General features: G+C 37.8%; 1 protein-coding gene across 2 annotated transcripts in view; it reads left to right on the top strand.

Moving 5' to 3' along the window:
- nrp1a (neuropilin 1a) overlaps positions 1–15,552 on the top strand; it is a 69,851-nt gene extending 54,299 nt beyond the window's left edge. The window contains exons 9-17 of one of the 2 annotated variants that reach the window (XM_026944720.3): positions 2,952–3,283; positions 5,018–5,162; positions 8,208–8,297; positions 9,308–9,355; positions 10,444–10,587; positions 10,746–11,023; positions 11,227–11,320; positions 11,531–11,581; positions 12,696–15,552. In XM_026944720.3, coding sequence (XP_026800521.1) covers positions 2,952–3,283; positions 5,018–5,162; positions 8,208–8,297; positions 9,308–9,355; positions 10,444–10,587; positions 10,746–11,023; positions 11,227–11,320; positions 11,531–11,581; positions 12,696–12,982 — 1,469 coding nt within the window. In that variant the 3' untranslated portion in view covers positions 12,983–15,552. Of the gene's footprint in view, positions 1–2,951; positions 3,284–5,017; positions 5,163–8,207; positions 8,319–9,307; positions 9,356–10,443; positions 10,588–10,745; positions 11,024–11,226; positions 11,321–11,530; positions 11,582–12,695 lie in introns of both variants that reach the window. The other variant, XM_026944719.3, reaches the window with a different exon arrangement.
- The last annotated feature ends 6,880 nt before the right edge of the window (positions 15,553–22,432 follow it).

Below are 22,432 nucleotides of genomic sequence, written 5' to 3'. Positions count from 1 at the left end.
TAGTGTACAGTATATATGGCAAACTTTTAGAAATACAGCCTGGATAACTCGTACAAAAATCATCCTAAGAAATGTACACCACCAAACAACTTAGATTTTTGTATTTGTATTATCTACATTTTGCTTATTTTATTTGTATTATCTATACTTATCATTAACAAGCTCTACAGGTTCATTTATATGTAAGAAGTACTTGTAAGTATATGAAATTTATTTAAAATCATTTAAAGGTTTCCATTTATGTGTCAATAAAAGTATATATTTATTCACTTTAATTTGTAAGTGCTGATATATAGTATGACAGTGTAAACCTTTCAGTCCACCTCTGGGGAAATTCTTTCTAGTTTCAGTACACTTTACACAATAATCCACCCATGCCGAGTTGATGGCCCTGCACATGAAAGCTGAACGTATAATCAAAGCACGGTTGTCACAGTATATAACACCGGAGCTGTGTGTGTTAAAGTGTACGCGGAGACTGTGATGTGCTGATGAGCATGCTCAGTAGATGTCATGTGAAACAGGCGTTCCACATCCACACAGCCCTTAATAAACTTCCTTTGCTTGTTTGTAAATAAGGCCATCTGTGCGTGCCGCCACCCGCTCTACACACCCACCCCAATCACTGCAGCCAGAGCGGCAACTCACGCAATCACACACACACACACACACACACACACACACGTGTGCCCACAGTTCATCAACTTCCCAAAAAAACACTTCTAAAAGAAACTCCATATATACGTGTCCACAAGAACAAATAAGTCGATTGTTTCAAAGGGATTCATTCGGCACCACGAGTCAGGGTGTCTCTGGGTCCTTAAAACATGAATTATCCAAATTATTGACTTTAATAAGTCTAAAAAGTGTCTTAAATACAAATTGACATTGAGAATATAGTGTACAAATATTTTTAATCACACCAGATAATAAAATGGAAAACAAACTCAGTGCATACCGAACACACTTTAATAGTGTCACTTCTGAGGACGTTTTGGTGTAGGTTTCTATTTAAAAGACAACTTCCATTATTAACACATATATGTGATATTTTGAAGAGTTTTTTATTTACTGAATGTTGAATTCTCAATTTTGATTGGTCTGACGGGTTGATTCAGTGTCTATAACAGCAGCTTTGACAAGCCGCAATTACAAATCACAGGATTATATTAATGCGCTCGCTTTAATACAGGGTCTAAATACAGCTTCGTGGAGTTAATATATATTTTTGTATTTTTACAGACCAAGATGTATCTGAGCAAGAAGGAATGAATCCAAATAATTCTACCCTTAGAAAAAAAGGTGGACATTTTTAATTATGGACTTAGGGCAAACTCGGTACATTATCGTTTCTATAGTGACAACTTACAACGTTACAGTTGTACACTAAACAATGTGCAGTTATGAAAGCCAGGAATATATATTAACATTGAACCGCCAACAGATTCTGAGAGTAAATTCCAACATAAAATGCTAATTTCTTTGATCAATAATGACACTATCATTGGGCAATTTTTTTTGCTGTTTTCAGCTCACACTGGAAAATCTGAAAATCGCAGGGAAGCGCGTTTATCCGTTCCAGAGCTGCACAGGCAGCACTGGTATTTCACACTGCATTAAGTCCATCTGTGTCACATCTCAGAGTGTTTCTGATGCTTTCCTGATTCACAGGAACTGAACTGATTTTAGATTATAATATTGTGGCAGGTCATGAATTTGAAAAGCCCTTTTTTTAATTAAAGAGTGGCTTATGCGTTTATCAAAGCATAAAGAGTGCATGTGACTGGAAATTTTCCTTTAAATACGAATAAATACATCAAGAATAGTACATAAGTACTTACTCTAGACTCCATACATTCTGCAAAGATTGTGAACTTAAGACTCAACTTCTCCTGTGGATGATACCACATGGATACCCTAAAGATTTGTACTTCCCAAAACCTTTGTATGTCCAAGATTCACCTGCGCATTAGTGGATAATATCACCTGGATCCTGTAGACTGTTCCTAAGAACTGCTGCTGTAATCATAAAGACTGCCCTGTGCTCATTTTTCATTATACATTCATACTGAACATCCCTTTTTCTGAACATCACACTTGCTTTCACTCACTACAACATCTGTATACTGAATGTTTGATAATCAGAAGATTAGTCAGGTTCCTCTCTCATGTCGTCTCAGGGAGTTTTTCGTCGCCGCTTGGCATGCTCATTAGGGATCTAAATCTGCATCCAGATTTCTACTTTGTCATAATGTCTATTATTAAAAATCACTATGCAAATAAAATTGAACTGAACTGAAAATAGATAAACAGGCCCATTATGAATGGGAAAAGGTTTAGAAACATGGAAACATGTGTACAGATTACACACCACATTAAGGTGCTATAGTGTTGAAAACAGGAGAAAAAGAGAACAAGCCAAATGGGAGTGGGAGAATATCATAGACAAAAGAAAGGGGTCGGAGGAGGGGGAGAGAAACTTGGTGCATGAAAACTAGAAGCTCAGATGTGAAAGGTAGAAGCGCCAGAGGAGAGGAAAGTTTTAATTAGATACCTGGAGACAAACACCGCAGGCGGGTGAGTTAATATGCAAGGGGTCAGAAAAGAGAGCGAGAGAACGAGAGAGAATGGAGGAAAGAGAAAAAAGGAAGGGGGGCTTGACTGCTTATCTGTGCATGCTGTGTCTTCATTTTCTCTTGGGTGCTGTCTCTTTGCTCTCTTTCTCATGTTTCCGTCTCTCCAGATGCCCTTCTGTGCTCCATCCAGAGCTCCATCCAAGTTTTTTTTTCTTCAAAGCTCACTGAGACAGCTGTAGACAGCCAATAATACATTCTCTCTCCATGGTTCATCTCTCTGCATTTTATCAGCTGAAAACACTGTTGTGCCCAAGTTCCTCATTGTTTGCTTCCACCTGTGTCTCACTTCCCTCCTTCTTCTTTCTGTCCAAACAGAATACCCATGTTCAGGCATGCTGGGAATGGTTTCAGGTCTGATCACCGATGACCAGATCACTGTTTCCTCACACACGGACCGCAGCTGGGTGCCGGAGAATGCTCGGCTACTGACCAGCCGCTCAGGATGGACCCTACTGCCCCAACCGCAGTCATACATGGATGAATGGCTCCAGGTGGACCTGGGTCAGGAGAAACTTGTGCGCGGACTGATCATCCAGGGAGGGAAGCACCGTGAGAACAAGGTCTTTATGAAGAAGTTCCGTCTGGGCTACAGCAACAACGGCTCCGACTGGAAGATGGTGATGGAGGCCAACAGCAACAAGCCTAAGGTGAGAAGAAAAGGTGCTGGGGTTTAGTGGTATATAAAAGAAAAAGACATATTGGTTATTATTAGTGTATCCTGATAATGACCATCTAAAATTTTTATTATATGAAAAAATGCACAAACTCATAATTATCAAATATGATCTTGATTATTGTAATGTATTATGTGCATTGTGAGTATAGGTGTTTGTGCTGTTATAACACTTCGCAGTTCCTCTGTTACAAGAACAGTCATGCTGAGATCTGTTTTTTTTTAACTAGCCATTTCATTTTCACTTCATCACTGAGATCAGTTTTCTACTTTGTGGGGTTTTTTTATTCTTTTTTTTAAGATGTGGCAGTACTATTTTACCTAGTCCTAACAACCCTAAATATCATGGTACAGTGAAGTGCAAAATTATTGGTACCCTTCATGAAAATAAATTATACATGCTCTTATTGATAATATGACCTTAAACACATGAGGATGTTGTAAAGATTTATTTTAACACAGTTCCTTTCTGAACATAAAAAGCTTCTCAAGGAGTGCAGTTTTTTTTTTTTTTTTTTTTTTTGAAAACAAAATTATTGGCATTCCCACAGTTAATATTTTTTACATCCCTCCCTAGAGGAAAAATACAGCACCAAACCACTGTAATGTCTCACAAGGTTGAACGGTTGGAGAAATTGGAAATCTTGGACCATTTTCCCATGCAGTACATTTTAATCTTATTCTTATTTTAAATTTAATCTAATCTTATTTTAAATTATTCATATAATAAGAATGTAACATGCGTGTGTGAGTGTGTCTGGTGGAAAGGCTGAATCTCTGGGGAGGGTTAGTGGGTTCAGAGGGGAGAGAGCAGAAGTGAGAATGTTATATTCTCTCAGAGGAGAAGTAATTTTCAGATCAGACCACTGATTTCATAGGTTTCAGATCTGCTTTATTATAAATACCAAAAAAAAATACCTTATGGTATGCTGAGTTAAATTACCTTCAAAGTTTTGCCCCTTTCCACTCACTGTTGATTCATGCACAAAATGCTTTGCAGTTCTGGTAAGTAGGGTGGATGGGGAAAAAAGATGAGGAAGGAGGATTTGCAGCAGCTGACTGTAAATGTGTTAATGCCTCATTGGTATGCATCGTGCATGCTGTTCAGCCATGCTGCCCTCAGGAAAAGCGAAGAGAAGAAACACCTCATGCCTGTCAGAATACACCAGCAGAGATCTAGCATAGGGGTCTCTGTAGCTGATTTAGAAGTCCTAGTTATACAGTACCTCCTTTCTATTCTCTCTCATCCTCTACTCTGTCCTTCTATCCGAGCTTGAAGGAGACAGGAAAAGTTAACAGTGAAGCCCATTAATTCTCTTTCATGGCGTTACTGTTGTAGACCTTTCTCATTACCGGAGCATGCGTCTCTCCTTCTCTTTAATTCTCTCCCTCTGTTTCTCATTCTCTTGTGGTATTCCACTATGGAGAAGGAGTCTGCTGAAAGTGAAGTGAAAGGCAATGGGAGATTTCCCCGAGCGATACACCCTGCTGTGTTGGTAGCTAGCAGGCTTTTGCTCCAACGTTCATTTCAGATGTCAGTCACTGACTGGATTAAGGCTTCTGATTGTTTTGTTCCCAGTTCTGTCCCACTGCTTCCTCTTTTCACAGCAATAAAGAAAACACTGAAATGTATGGCTGAATTCACGTGTATACTTTATATCATAATGACGCTCTCCCTTTTATGCTCTTCCCCTCTGTCCTTGTGCAGCTTTTTGAGGGGAATATGAACTACGATACACCAGTATTGAGGACAGTGGAACCCATCTTGACACGCTTTATTAGAGTTTATCCAGACAGAGCTACACCAACAGGCATGGGACTGAGACTAGAGCTGCTGGGCTGTGAGTTTAAAGGTATGTCTACATATAGTATATTTTCTCTCTCTCTCTCTATGTCTCTCTTTTATTTGTATATGTCACTCTCTCATTTTCTTTCATAATGTCCTAATTTCTATGTGAAAAGCAAACAAATCAGTGGCAAACTAAAGGGATTTAAAAAGAAATAAAAACAGCTGAAAATCTCACTGTGTGGTCTCTCGCCATAGAGGAATAAATACAGATGCTGCCTGGCTGAACTTGAGCGGATCCACTCAACAGGGTAGAAAGCGAAGCCCCGGGGTTCAGCTTTCTTCAGGATTAGTGCAGTTGTCCCACACATGCACCATCAAAGGATTTCTTTTGCCTAAATAAGCATCAGTGTATGGCCCTCCCTAATGACAGGGACCCTCTAAAGAGCAGAGAGGATATACAGTCCATCCTCCGCAAATCCCATCCTTCTGTTTTAAAGGAAAACCCCACCCTGAAACACATTAAATATGTTTATGTTGAAATATCTGTGACATGTTTAGTGGCTGTATTTATGTTAGTCCCATGAGAAGTTAGCAGTAGTGTGTTGCACTGATGTCACAGGGGGACATTGCTCACGCAGGCACAATAGAGTTACATAAAGGACAACAGTCAAGTTTCATCAAAAGATCAAGAACATCTTTTCTCACTCATCATTTTCCAATGATGTTCAATGTCATGTTATTGAAAAATCAACTGTAGAAGTAGGGGAGACAGCAAATGGTTGTCCCAGAATGCAGTGCAGCTGTACAGCGCAGTTACGCTGAGTTACGGCATAGACTCAGCTTAGCTAATTAGCAATCTACAAGAAGACAAGCACGATGGTATTAGCATGAACGTTGAAGCTTTGGGTGCTGATACGTTTGAGCAAAGTGTACAGATGAGGTGAAGAGGTGAGAGAGCTGGACAGACCAAAGTACTAAAGCGCTGCTGCATCGCTCTCTTTTGGAAGAGATGCAAGCAGAAGAGCAAAGGCTAATTCCCACTGCACCACTATCAGCTGGTAGTTGAACAGCATTGTGAGTAACGTAGGTAACCATTAGCCAAAGTGAAAATAGACTAACATGCTGATGAACGAATAACTCAGAATATCATTACAAAATAATAAATCTTGGATGCCACTCAAGATCACATGTTAATTATGAAAAAATATTTAATTTGCAAGTCATTAAGGGTGGATGCAGGACTTCTTTGTACTTATCTGCTCTTCTCCTTCACTTTTCTCGCCTTTCTTTCTGTCACTCTACACCCCTTGCTCTCTGTTTCACTCTCACTCTGAGCTCATTTAGGTTTGTTAGGAGTACATTCTCTGTTGAGACAGCATTAAGTGGATTTACATATTGGCTTTCTTGGAATCACTGAAGCTGGCTTATGTAAGCTACGGCGTCCCACTGTGGGCTTTAGCTGGATGATAGCTTGTTTTCACTGGCAAAGCCAATACACACACTCACGCACCACACACATACGGACAATTCACAACAGTTTATATATACTCACTCTTTCTCTCTGTGTCTCAGACGCACAGTGAGAGTATAACATATCATGGAATATACACACATGGGTGATATCTGTACCTGTAAGAATAACAGCAGGGTGCTAGAATGTAACCAAAGCGGTCAGAACAGATTTATGTGTTTTGAATATTATTCAAATCTCTGTGATTGTATACAAATGTATAAGAATGGAACATATAATATTCCTTGCATCACTTTTAGTTGACTCATAAATCTATAGAAATAAAGGGTCCTGCAACTACTTATTGCCTTGTCACTTCATGTAAAAGGCATTTATTTTATCACTTTTTTTCATGTAGTTAACTTATTGGGGACTTTTTTTTTAGAATGCCATTTAATTTACACCATATGTAGTGACCATATATAGCAAATAGGAAGTCATTTAGGAGTTGGCCTAACAGCAGCAAAAGCATTTGAATATGGTAGTTTTACACAGAGAAATGTAAAATCTAACTATGTACTGTATAAACAGCGAAAAATACTGCAGCTAAATAAATAAAAGCCAATGTGAAGCATTCAAATTTAGAGAAAGAAACTAACCCAAGTTTCACACTCAGAACAAACCAAGCATTCAAAACATACTGTAGCAGAAAGGATCAACGTATGCAAAAAAAAAAAAAAACTGGCCATAATTCCAGTGACTCCACTGACTAATTTATCTAGCAGAAGGCAGCTCATCAGGAAAGTATTATTTTTTTCCGAGACTTTCATAGATTCATAGGGTCTGATCAGCCTTTCACAGGGTCTGAATAGTGAAGTGACTACACTAGTGTCTTGTTAAAAAAAGTTGCTAATGAAAATAGAATGTTTAAAGAAGATTAGACAGAGAAGTATGCATTGCTTCTTCTTCAAATTCTACATCCCACTTCAAGTTGTGTCATCTGTTCATCTGTTGAGTCCTTCATAAATTGTAGTTTGACACCCCTGATGTGTGGATTATACAGTATGAAATATCCACTGTTTGTTGCAGTGTAACATTATTGGCTACTTCAAATCATTCAAATCAGTCTGAACAGATAAACTTTTAAAGCTGTGTTTATGAACAAATCCAACAGCAGGATATTCTGACCCGTCAAACTTTCAGTGATCACGTCTAACCCCTCCTGCCTACACTCACTTCCTGGTCTCTCCGTCTCTCTCTCTCTCTCTCTCACTCTCTCGCTAACTTGCTGAAAGCCTGGCAGGCTCAGGAGCCTCTCATTATAAGTTGTGAGTAAACGGAGGGAATCCGGCTGTGAGCATAAGCAGGCAGAGCCACAGGCAGCAGGACACACATCTGACTAATGAGAGACCCAAGTCTGCCTCACACTCACACACAGACCGAGCCCTGGGTGGAGCTGTTCAGGCTGCCAGGACCCACAGGAGCAGAGCCAAACCTCAGCACCCAGACACACGCCACACACTGGCGCATATCACACACACATACATGCACGGCTCGGGAGAGGCTTCTGGTGCTGTTACACTCAGTAGCTAGTGTATGATTTGTGTTCATGTCATGATTTTTCTTCATTTAATAATGCCTTTCTCTCTTTTTCTCCAGCACCCACAGTGCCACCCACCCTGCCCGTCCCCCCAACCACACCATCCGACGAGTGTGACGATGAGCAAGCCAACTGTCACAGTGGAACAGGTGATGACTACGAGCAGACAGGTGCTAACAGCAGAGCCTGCGCCCTTCCTTACTACACCTTTCATGCTAACTATACACGCTAAACTAGCTTTAAAAAAAACTAACCTTTCCTTACTTGCATATTCTGGCTAATCTAATTCCACAAAGCATGTTGCCCTTTTCACATTTTCCACATACTTAACCCCATGCACGCAGGCTTACTTGAGCACATTCATGGGTCATTGCTTCCGTTATATCACCTATCACTAATGCTAACTGATTCAGCTTTATGCTTACTGAACAAACCCATAATTTTAGACACTTAAATGTTTTCAGCTGCTGTTTATATGCCATCTCTGTCCTGTTTGCAGCAGCTTTGCAGTGTGTGTTAACAGCTGTACATAGCCTATGATATTAAAGGGAGGCAGATTTTTTTAAACTGCATTGCTAGCATTAATATAAAAATCACTTATAAAGTTAAAGGTGGAGTTTGTAATTTTGTAGGTTGTAATTTTTCATTCATTTCTAGATAAATGAGAGGCCCATCTGCCTCACATGTTAATCCATTGTTAATCCAAAAGTCACTTGCAAAGTTAAAGGTGCAGTTTGTACATTTTTCATTATTTTCTAGACCAATGACAAACATTTAATTTCAATACTGCATTGGAAATATGTTATTTGCCTCACTGGAATCCATTGCAGTCTGACTCATTTCTTTGTTTCAGGCTTCTGTGTACATTTTTCCAGCCCGTAATTTAGCCCCACCCCCAGTTAAGCTCTGTGCATTTTTTTTAACTCGTTAAGCAAACATAATTTCTAAAGAGGGGGTATGGATGTTTGGGTGAAGTGGAATGACTGTTAATTTTTTCACCGTGATTGCAGAAGGCTCTAAAATTACATACTGCTCCTTTAATCAATTAACAGGAACTTACTAACAACTTAAGTTATCCTTAAGCTGTGCAAGTTGTTAAGGTGTGTGAATTGGGTCCATATCCAGCTGTGTGTCTGATTTCACTTTGTCCCTGGCGCAGGTAGCACTACTGTTCCCGAGACCACTACAGAGATGAGCCCCTTGCCAGGTAAGACAGCCTAACAGTTGTATGGGCTTTCACATTATTTGTTATACTCTTGTCCTTTCCTTAGCTTAGCTGTAGGTAGACATGAACATTTATGAGTTTCATAATTGTTAATGAGTGCTGTTATAATTCAGCTTGTTCAGCATTAACACAGATAAAACTGCATGCTAATGGACAAAAACTGAGTGGGAGGACAGGACAATCCAGCGCTCTCTAATTAACTTTTTCTTTTTTTTTTTTTTAACAAAACCAAAAGCATGTGTGTGGTCTGGATGTGTTAATATTGAACAGGTCTGTCTATTCCATTTTGAATGTGGTTTATTTGCTATGCGAAGGATTCAGAAAGTTTTGGACTTCTGATGAAACTTGTTCCTGCCCAATGCCTTCCGCTGCCGCAGTCTAAATCCTCTCGAGATGGAAAAAGAGAAATAACTTTTAATTGGATAGCGGTATTTTTGAGGAACAGTGGCAAGGCGCCTTAGCTGTGGCTTTTAATGGAAAATTTTTTCCTCTTCACTGAGCAAATACTCTGCAGAAGCCACTCTGAATCCTCACGTTATTGCATTTCATAGTGTCTGGAGAAAGAAAGGCAACGACATCGTTTGTCTTTTATCTGTTTTTCTCTCTTGCCTGGATTTTACACTCCCCTGTTCTCTTGTTTTCCTGTCTTCCCTCCTGTCACACAGAAGAGAGTGTGCCCTGTATTAAACTGCCTCGATTTCACACCTTCTGCCTGTTTCATCAATATTATGCACATATAAATATCACTCACAAGATCTTGCATCTCATGCAAGATCGTGCATAATCAGTGACAGCTTTTTGCATTTTTTAAAGATGTTTCTTTTTAAAGAATCAGTTTAATTGTATTATTTTGTCTCATTTGTAGCAGGGTATTCTACTGCCCCCTAATGGCGTAGCTTTCAATACTGCAGAAAGCTGGCTGTTTCTCAGTTGTATTAAAAGTTAAAGAGTAATAGAATTCATTAGAGTAAATAAATTACTAAAATTTAACTAAAGCGGATGAGAGAATCAGAACAGATGATATAATGTTGTCTTTGTGATTCTAAGTGTCTGTGTTTGTGTGTTTGTAGCTTTCTTGTGGTTTGCCTGTGACTTTGGCTGGGCAAACAACCCCTCCTTCTGTGGTTGGACGTCTGAGGGGGGCAGCTACAGGTGGCAGATTCAGTCCAGTGGCACACCCACATTAAACACTGGCCCCAACATGGACCACACAGGTAACACACAAAGATACTCACAATTAACAAAAACTACAAGAACACAAACCAACGCAATTTAGCAGGCAAATATAGAACAGATTTGGAAATCGCTTTCTTTAAATTATATCTCAGGTAGGTAATCATCATTCCCTCAACTTCATATTGGTTCTCTCCAGGTGGCTCTGGAAACTTCATCTACACCCTAGCGACTGGCACACAGAAGAAAGAAGTGGCACAGCTTGTCAGTCCGGCTGTTTCGGGTCAGGACTCGGATCTGTGCCTCTCCTTCTGGTACCACATGTTTGGCTCACACATTGGCACTCTGCACATCAAGCAGCGTCACGAGAGCGGTCGTGAAACAGCCGACGTGCTGCTCTGGACCGTCAGCGGACATCAGGGCAACCGCTGGAGGGAGGCCCGTGTGCTGATCCCACATTCAAGCAAACCCTACCAGGTGTGTGTATGAGAGTGTGTATTGGATAGATATACCAAAAATCTATCTAATGTCATTATCCACCATATTTCTAATGTGTAAGAAATATGATACACACTTGGCAAGTGAGGCAGTTGTTTTGCACTTGTGCGCAGAAGAGATACTGTGGAGTAATGAATACACTCCCACAGAACTGAACTCTCAAATGTTTTTGTGTTTATCAGGTGGTGATAGAGGGTGTAGTGGAGGGACAGAGCTTGGGAGACATAGCTGTGGATGACATTAAAATCCTGGAAATCAACATGGCGGACTGCAAAGGTGAGGCAGCCATAAAGCTCTTACAGATCAGTAAACAGCCTGCATGCTGAATTGTCAGTCAAATAGACTTAAATGCATATAAAATGTTAAATTTGAGTTAAGCTTTGATAGTTTTCGTTCAAGTGGCAAATGATTGCCTACATGCAGTGCCTGTCAGTGACTATAACTATCATCTGTGTTTTTTGTGTGTGTGTGTGTGTGTGTGTGTAGACCCAGATGTCCCTACAGAACCCATGCTACCTGAAGACTTCAGTAAATTCCGTAAGTCTCCTGTTTTGAATTTACACCACATACAGACATAATGGTATTGGGTCCCTGGCGGACTAGTGGTTAGGCCATGGCGCTCTCACTGTCACAGCCCAGGTTCAATTCCTGGCCAGGGAACCAACCCCAGCCACTCAGGTTGCACAGGACGGTGCACTCCCAGTGCCAGTCCCAAGCCTGGATAAAACTGGGGTCAGGAAAGGCATCCGGCGTGAAAACTGTGCCAAATCAAAAATGATCCACTGTGGTGACCCCTAACGGGAGCAACCAAAAGAACAACAACAACAACAACAACATAGACATAATGGTGTTATTAAAAAGAAAAAAAATTGTTATCCATTAAGGTACAAAGAAGCTGCTGTAAGTGGTGTTGATGTGCTACCGAAAAATTCCACCTCCTCCCTTCAGTTCCATATCCTCCATCCAAAGACACACACAAACTCACAAAATAACTACCTTTCAAACAGAAAAAAGTGAACACCAATTTTCAAGCTCTTAATATCACTGAGGTCTCTCAGGCACTTCATTTTGTAGTGTATTGGAACTTTTGGTCAAACCCCAGTCTTGTCTGCCTTTTCTTCAACAAGATATACAGTATCTTGTTGAATCAATACATCTGACTTATTTCCTACTCCATCACACTTCACTAGCACCTCACTTCCTGTTTATTTATCACATAGCCTTATATGGACTGTCCGTGCATGTAAAATAGAATTGACAGGAAGGGAGGACTGCCTCTTTGCAGAGAAGTTTCCTGATTGGTTAATACAGAAGGACTATTTATTATTCAGTTGCAGAGAGTGGGACATTCACAGGGACAGCCACAAATACATTTTTTATTTTAGATCATCTGTTTTAGAGATAGCTATCAAAATGTAAAAACAGTTTTCCCTAAGTTTTATTTTTTTTACCAAAATCACTTATAGCAGCTTTAATTATATTTTCACATTAAGTACATTTATTCAATTTATACAATGTATGACTTTCAGATTGACTTAAATCTCTCAACAAATTCCCAGATCATTATCTTTAGTTGTCAGTTATTGCATCTTTACCCATGCAGTCTTCTTTGTCTATAAATAATATTCTACTGTTTATCTTCCTTCTCTAGCTGTGGACATCACCAACTTCCCAAAGACTGTCGAGAACAAAGAGATCAGTGGAACAGGGAACATGCTGAATACTCTGGACCCTATCCTGATCACCATCATCGCCATGAGCGCGCTGGGCGTCTTCCTGGGCGCCATCTGCGGCGTGGTGCTCTACTGCGCCTGCTCGCACGGCTCCATGGCCGACAGGAACTTATCTGCCCTGGAGAACTATAACTTTGAGCTGGTGGATGGTGTCAAGCTAAAGAAGGACAAGCTCAACTCACAGAACTCATACTCAGAAGCATGAGGCGCAAACCAATTAGAGGACACCTCTCCTCAGGGAGGCGGGCTGAAAAAAAAAAAAAAACAGACGGCGCTCTCCCATTGGATGAGGACAAGGCTCTGAGGTTCTGAGAACCAATGGGAGGAGAACTGGGACTGAGCCGTGCTTTTCTCAGGAGCTGCAGTGAACAGAACCTACCAGTAGGGGACACTGTGTACAAAAACATTGAATCTGAGGTTGAAGGAGATGAAAAACAAACAAACAAAAAAGAATATGTACAGAGGATTTAGATGATTATTTTAATTTTATTATTTTATTATTTTTTATTATTTTTTCAGTTGCTCATTTTTACAATCGGATGCTGGTGTTGAGACCAATATATGAAAATGTTATACATATTTATCTTTTTTTTCTTTGTCTGGGAGGGAAAAAAACATTTTTTAAAGTTTTTTTGTGTTTAAAGGAGATGTGTAAAAAAAAAAAAATCCAAAATGAACCACGTCTGATAACCCATAATGGGACACGTATCTGAGGGTGTGGTTCAGTCAGTGCCTTTGGTACATCTTTCTTGGCCTCATTTGTTGATTTGTGAATTTTTCTTTCATCCCTTTAGTTCTGGAACAAAGACAAACACACAAAAACAAAGGAGGAAAAAAAAAAAAAAAACAAATATGTTGGTCACATGACCCTGCAAACATGACCTGGTTTATTCATTGCGCTTTAATGTTGAGAGCCCACATATTGTATATACAGTAAGTTTTAATATATTTTATTGCCGTTTTCAAAGAAAATGAGTAAAAAGGACAAAAAAGAAGCTGCAGTATCCCTTTTTTCTTTGGTGTTGTAAATACAATCGTCTGACTGTTTTGTGAAGGTGAAAACGTGTGCTATTTCAGTCCCGTTTGGTTATTTTATCACATTTCCCAGAAATGCAGCTAATGTGGTAAACGCTGGTGGTTCACACACACAAACACAAACACAAATACAAACCCACACACACACACTGACACTCATTCTCCAACAAGTTACATGCTCCATGGATCATCGATGAGGCTCCATAAGTGCTTACACTTTGAGCTTACACTTCACCAAGATGTCACAAACATTTACAGATCACATCTGTCCACATGTGTTACAATCATCCTTGAGGCTTAAGATCTCAAGGGGGGAGAAAATCAGGTGCACCCCAATCTCTTTTCTCCGTTTCTCTTTATAGCTATGTTTTGAATGTTTGCCATCATGTCAGAAACAAACAAATCAACATCACCATCCTAGCCGCAACCATTTCTCCTGCATTTTAAATCATCCTCTCACCTCCAATGCACTTTGTCGTCATCTGTCTTGCGTAAGACTCATGAATGGGATGTGTTTAAGAATGGTGCTATCGTCTTTGTGTTTGGCGAACCAGCGTAGCACATCTCTCACCACTGGCCTTGTCTTCTGGACTGCGCTCATCCTCCTCATCCTCGATGATGTCACACATGGTTGGTTGGTGTGACGATAATGCTATCGTCACATAAGCATGACATTTGCCTTGTGTATGATTTAATACAGGAATCATCACTTTGGCCCCTGCATCTGTACCAAAGGACTGTTGCCTCAAATCACACAGGGCCGCATATGCCATACAGAGGACGTACATCAGCTCAGATTTGGATAAGGCACTGGACTTAATAAAAAGAGAGCAGCATATGAAGGACTGACTCAAATTATAAAACATGAAATGCTGGCTTGTCATTCAACACCATGAAACGATATAAAACCGAAGAACTTCATATCACATGTAGTATAACCCAGAGCACCCCACCTCACTCCCTTTCTCTGTCTCTCTCTCTCTCTCTCTCTCTCTCACACACACACATACATACACACACTCACACCTAAACTGACTCATATTTTAAAGGTTTCTTGGTATGTTTCTGTGCTGTGCTGTGTTCTGTGGCAAACACGTTCTCTATTCATTTATCTCCAGTAGTTTGCAATGCCATGACCCCGTTTCTCAATGCTACGTGTGTGTTAGCTGAAGCTAAAGGCGGACTAGCTTCAGCAAGGTTTAATGAAGAAAGCATACTGTAGCATCAAGGAAAAAAAAGAAACAATGTTGCACTGATAGATATATTTAAAGAGGTTTATGTGTTTATAGCATTCATTTGTAAAAAACAAAATCTTCATTAAAAAAGGACAGTGTTCATTTTTTTATAGTTTCAGAATATGTAAAATAATTCTGAAATATATGGTTATTGAGATGTTTTCATTATTGAAAAAGGTATACAAATTTCCTATAGTAAAGTTCCCATTTACCTGATTGATTATCTTTGGTTTTGTATTGTCATTCAAAATTTGTGCTAATTTGTTTTTCTTTTTTTTACACAAGAAGGGGAGAAACTTTTATTTTCAATACTGATTCTGTAATTGCTGTTGTAGGAAGACGAATCTGAATAAAACAGCAAGGCCTTAAAAAAACTGTCAATCAATGTTTTGTATTTCAACATTCTGCATCATGAAAGGAAAATCACCAATGTCTACTGTCTCTCATCAATTTAGCTCAACGTACATTCCAAAGATTCAGATCCAATAAAAGTTTTCCTAAGACATGCTGGATGCTGTTGGCTTATTATTTCCTATACATAGGTCCCTAAATATTGAATATTCCTATACATATTAAGCAAAAGTCTTAAGCACTCCAATTTCTTATATAAATTTAGTCTTAGATGTTTATATGATGTGGTCTGTCATGAACAAATGGAGCAAATGGAGGTTTTTGGCAAAACAGACAAATTCAAAGGGCAAAGACAGAGCTGAAATTAAAGGGTTTGATGGGCGAAGGGTTCAGTCTATCAACAAACAGTGCAAATGTGCAATTTCATTTGTATAGCGCTTTCAGCAATAGACATTGCCATAAAGCAGCTTAAAAGAAATCCAGATGTAGATTTAGATCCCTAATGAGAAAGCCAGAGGCTTTGAAAAGAAAAACAGTGGCAAAGAAAAACTCCCTAAATTACACAAGGAAGAAATCATGAGAGGAACCAGACTCAGAAAGAAATTCATCCTATGAGTGACACCAGATACTGAGATTATAAATCATTACAGTACACAGGTGTAGTAAAGACAGACTGTAATAAAGGTGTTGAAAGGGTGTTCAGTATGACCATATTGTGAGTAAGAGTCTAGGAATGAAGAACATCTTTATGATTGCAGCAACAGTTCTTCGGCACAAATCTTCAGTATCCAGATGTGATTGTGTGTCTGTTTTGGGAAGTGCACATCTTTCAGGTATCCATGTGGGACCTTAGACAATGCAAGAAAGTGAGCCATAAGTACAGAAACTCCAAAAGAAGTAAAGCATCAGGACAAACCAGGCAGGTTCAGAGGGCAAGAGAAGCCACAGCAGTAGAAGTGTGAATGGATCAGACAGTACACATATACCAGGCAAAACAAACTCAATAACTTATATAATCAAAGTCAAAACCAGAACAATGTGCACTCAGAGATAACAGATTGGTAAATCCACTTGTGATGAGCTAGGAGTGATACTTTGCAATGAGCAGATGTTTGAGCTGTCTATATCAATTGCACCAGTGATTTGAATCAGGTGTGCATGTGATCAGAAGTCCAGGGTGTGATGCTTGCCTTGCCAGAAATGTTATAATTACAACGTGAACAGCACCACAATGTCATCTCTGAAAATCGTATTTTTTTTCTAAGACCTGACTTTGTGAGTTGAGGTGTGTGTCACTAATAAAAAGTCATGGAGGCCAGCGATATGTATGTGACAGTAAAATTTAAGTGGAAATTTTGGGGGTTTTTTTATTCTTTTCATTGATCATACAAAAAATATATATTAAAACAAAAGAGGTTTTCTCAAGCCCAATTTTTTTCTCACACTGTCCATTTTTTCCAACCAAAGCCACTTGAACACACACACCATGTCATAATCATGGCCTCTGAACTTATATGCACAAACTTCCCAGGAGGACTTGAAGGCAGCATAAGAGCAAGACAATGGGTCGAATCAATTGATAATCCTTGTAATGAAGAATTCTGGGAAATGGAGTTGATGTGATGTCTGAATTAATGTGTCAGTAGAAGAGAGTAATTTTAGCTTTCCAAACATGTTGCAGAGAAATGCTATATGTTGGTTAAACATTTTTTTTAAGAATTTTAAGAAATAGTCCATGGTTTGGAAGGAGGCAGAAGCAAGTAAGAGCCAAAGTGTGCAAAAAAAAAAACTTGTAAGCTTTCCAAGATTCCTGAAACGACATACAAGCTGATTTCCTCATAAAACTTCAGAGAACTGATGCAGTCTTTAAAGAAAAGGATGGTGTTAAATAATGCTTTTTTACTGTTTATTATTCTTTCTTGTATTTTTTTTTATTTACATGCACAGGTGCACAGTTTAAAGCCTTTACGAACACTTTAGAACAGTAAAAGGTTTCGCATTTCACACTTCACATTCTATAATGTGCAAAATTGCACAGTTTAAGATGTGATAAATTGTGATGTAGATTAAAGCTAAACTCTGCTCATGTACTAACTACAATAACAGTTCATGTACAAAACATCACATCGTTAAACACTGAAGATCTGTTTATAGACTAGACCAGACTTACACTCACACTCATTAACTACAAACCTTTTCTATTAATTTCACTGAAGTTACCGAATAAGTCGTAGCCATTAATAAATAACATACTTTAAGGTGAACAACTGAAGAATATGTCATGAGTCATGAGGGGTTAAGTAGTGAGAAAGATGTATATTACCTTTTAGTAAATACAGCATTATATCACTTTTACCCTAGGCTTTTTGATAGTTTGTGAAGATTGTCGTCATAGTTACATGTTTTGTAATTACAAATTGCATTTCATACTTTGCACCAATTCACATCATTTGAAAATATTCTTGGAAGTTAATACCTTCCCTAAACACCAGAGGCTGCTCATGTTCACTTCTCCTTCTCTTACATCTCCTGCAATTATTATCAGTTATCTTCTTTTTTTAAATATTTGCTCAATACATCACTTCGACCTTTTAATAAACCCTGTTTATTAAGCATATTTGCTATCTGAAAGATTTTAATTATTGCATGTAAAATACACATGCATGTAAGGCTACTGGTAATTGCAGACCAACCTAATAACTACAATAAATAATTAAGCAGATTGAATTTGCTCTAAGATTATCGTGGCAGGAGGGTGTTTGCATTGGATGATCAGAAAAAAACTCAAAACTGAGCATTGCTGATCTCCATCACCTGACTAGGTGTAATTTATGAAGCTTGTACGGACTAATAATTCTTAATAACCTCCTTCTACACATTCCTGCTGTAAAGCTGAAGGAATGATGTAGAATAAAGCACCTCATCAAATTTAGAGATGTACAAGCTGGACAGAGATATACTTTATTTAGAAATTGTTCTGTTACAGCAGTCAAACTGCACCACATGCTTATAAAATGCAGCATTAACAACAACCTGTCAAAAGAAGTCCCATCCAGGTTGTATTCTTGCTCCGGATCCACCGTGACCCTGACCAGAATAAAGCAATTCCTGAAGATGAATGAGTGAAGAGTAATAAATATAAATGAGATTTAGAGCATGCAATTATAGCCTTATAGAACTCCTTGCTACACCAATTTGGCAAGTTTATTTGTTTCCATTGGAGGGAATGGAAAATATTAAGCAAAATAAATAAATAAAAACTATAATGTCGAGAAATATGTCTAATATTTAGCTGGGTTATAAATATAAAGCACATTATAGACTAAAGCTTTCGAAGCAATAGCGTAAAACAGTGCAAAGCATTAATATTTAATAAATTTTCTATAGAAGAAAACAGGGATATGCTTATTAAATTAGAATAAGAAGTTTTGACAAAATGTCTACAATGTACAAGTGGTTTTTAGTTTGTTTTCCATTGTACATTTAAAATAGTGTAGTGCAGTTTTATTGAAATCGTAACCAAATATACCTGATTCTCACATTCAGATGCTCCTGAAGACTTGCTTTCCAAATCAGGTGTGTGAAATTAAGAGATCATTAAAAACAAACAATCTTAGGGAGTGTTATCAACCAAAACCATGACAGTGTTTCCCTTTTAATACACTAGCGTAACAATCACTGCAAACCAATGGAGTGTTTTTATTTTTATTTATTTATCTAGGTCTTTGGTTAAACTAGATTTGGTAAAACATGTTATGCTGAGTAGCTTTGTGTAAATGTCCCTAATGGTGGAATATTTGTTAAACTTCAGTAAAATCACTTAACATGCTGTATTATACTCACACATAACCATGTTTTAATTCTGAAAAAAAAAAGTTATTAACCTTATTAAAGGTTATTAACTGTTGATCATAATCCAGAAACATTAGGATGATTTAGAGAATGATTTATTTAACAGTTAAAGTATTAAAGTATTTAACAGTTTAATTAGGTCCGCATGGAAAATATTGACTTACAGAATATACAACTAGGAGGAAATATGATGTTTTAATTTCCAAACCTAGCAATAAATAAATAAATAAATAAATAAAAGTTAATTAAATGTACAGAGTAACCATTAGCCACTTCAATTACAACCCTATACAGCTAAAACCAGAAGAGTTTCCACATATAAAGAAGAATCAACTCATTTTCCTCAATTTCCAAATCTGTCTATTAAAATGGAGTAACGTTGGTGTTTTGGAGAGTATTACACATTTGGCAAAAGACCTCAATATACTCTAATATAATCAAATATGCAAATATGCCTTCAAAATACAGTATCTGTTCAATATATATTTACATATATTTGCATACTTAATAAACCAAAAACCTAGTTTTTGGATGATGATAGAATTATAACTTTTATTTCCTGTATATTTTATGGTAAAATACTGTTGTTTATTTACATTAATGTACAATTACAATTAAATACACTACCTTGCTGTAAAATTAACAGCCAAACCTTGTGTTTGCTGTTATAGAATTACTGTTATATATGTGGTATAGCTGTTCGTTAAATAGCATTTTTCAGCTAGCAGCTGTGGTTGCCAGAGGTATACTGTACTCTCTCTCTCTCTCTCTCTCTCTCTCTCTCTCTCTATATATATATATATATATATATATATATATATATATATATATATATATATATATATATATATATATATATATATATATACAGGCTATATATAAGAATTCTTCTATAACTACAGCCATTTTACTGTGAATAATAGCAGCTGCAAAACCTGTACAAAGTCCAAAGACGTTGGAGGCTGATAAGCTAAATTGTCCATAGTGTGTGAATGGGTGTGTGACTGTGTGTGCAGGTCAAGTCAAGTGGCTTCATTGTCATTTCAACCACATACAGCTAGTTAGTACACAGTGAAACAGAACAGTGTTCCTCCAGGACCAAGGTGCTACATAAAAACCAAACACAGAACTACAGGAGACTACATATCATTACATAAAGTAAACAAGACAGTACAAAACTATCAAAAAAGACAATGGGGTGTCCCCTGAGTCCCCATCACCCTGTGCAGGATAAGAGGTACAGAAAATGGATATGTATATATATATATATATATATATATATATATATATATATATATATATATATATATATATATATTTGTGTCTGTGTGTGTGTGTGTGTGTGTGTCATAACACTGAGATTTCAGAATGTTTCTTCCGGATGACTCACCCATGCTTATGCCTGATCAGGTTGTGGAAATTATGCTGTTTTTCTTTCATGGGTTCTGGAAATATTTTGTCAGAGATTTTATCTTTTTTTTTTCATTGCTTTCTTCAGATCAGTTTCAATTCTACTGAAGTTTTTGGATGTTTATGTTAATTGTGGTTTCATTCATTCTTTAGTCTGGAGTGAAACCAGTAGAGTTTCTCGATTTACTATCCATCTACTATTTATATGAAACCGTGGAAACAAGCAAAAACACACAGACACATGCTTCCTTAAAGTCTTTTCAAGACATTTTTCCTTCGGGAAGTCACTCACATGTACTGAGAATTGTATTGCTAGTTGGGAGCACCAGACTGTGAAACAGTGATGTCTGTTGGGACAAAATATGTCCATTTAGTTACACCGAATCAAATGCTGGCATTGCTATTCTGAGATTATTTGCAAAATTTCATATGAGCAGTATGAGATGATATAGAGAGCAGAGAAAAAACTGGAGAAATCAGCTTTGGCTTCTAAATGAAAGGTTATTGTGGAGAGAATATGGCCATATGGACATTTCCATGTGCTCCATTTACATGGTTTTGACTTTGAGAAGATTTTGTTATTGATTAGATTAGAAGTCTACAGTCAGCTACAGGTCAAGAATTAACCTGTAAATGAAAACTTTTTTGTACAGAAGTTACATATATACGTATTTTATATATTTATTAGTTAAAATTACATGAAAGGTCATCTGGAATTTCACTAAATATCACTTTTATTTTAAAAAGTTACTCAATTGTCCATGTATTTTTTTTAAGTTGCCTTACAGTTAAAGCAGAATTCAGTCCAAGCACAGAACAGTTAAAGATGCTGACCGTGGTACAGTAGACAAATGTTCACCAACTGATCAAAAACAAGAGGCAGGTAGTCTACAAAACTAAACTTGAGGTTTGGACTATGTGACAGTGTTGAGGAGTGCTATAAGCACTAAACACAAACACTCATACTTCAAACGTGATGCTGATATGTATAAATACAATGAATATAATAGGATGGTTCGCCTGTTTAACCTAATATAGACCAGTTTCCTGTATATGAGATAGATAGATAGATAGATAGATAGATAGATAGATAGATAGATAGATAGATAGATAGATAGAACAGTGTAGATTGTACTGAGGAAATGGGTGAAACTCTGTTGCCTCCTCACAGAGGTGCACCAGGACACTAGAGGGCCCCAAATCACCACTTTGGAAACATTTTTTATTGTTTAATTATTTATTTATTTTTAAATCTTATATACAGGAACACATTTTAACCATTAATAGTGTAGTAAAATAAAATTACAATCTGTGAATGATAGAAAGTTTTAAGTAAAAGTGAACTCGCTCTCCCTTTACTTCACTATACAGTGCACATGACGTTAACGACGCGAAGAAGAAGAACATGATTGATGGATGGATGGATGGATGGATTGAAAGAGGTGCTGTGTCTCAATTCGCCTTTTCGGAAGAAAAAGTACATACCTTTGAGTGTGTAGCAAAATAGTATGAAAGTACTGAGACGTACTAACACGTCATGTGACGGAACAGAACGTTGTTGCCTAGTTACGCACACTGTCACCGGAAACAAACTCCCCGTTGCATTTTAGCTTTTCTTTATTCATTATTGCTTATATAATTTACACTATATAATTTAATTTACCATTCTCTTGATTTATTTTTCCACATTTCATTTACATCTCTCTAAACGGCGTCCTTGAAGCACCGTCACAAAACTCCTCCTCGCCTCGCGCAAGGAGTTGTGGGTAATT

This window comes from Pangasianodon hypophthalmus, chromosome 1 (genome assembly GCF_027358585.1).
Source record: "Pangasianodon hypophthalmus isolate fPanHyp1 chromosome 1, fPanHyp1.pri, whole genome shotgun sequence".
NCBI lineage: Eukaryota > Metazoa > Chordata > Actinopteri > Siluriformes > Pangasiidae > Pangasianodon > Pangasianodon hypophthalmus.
The sequence above is the reverse complement of the archived record's forward strand: the minus strand, read 5'-3'. Positions and strand labels throughout refer to the sequence as shown.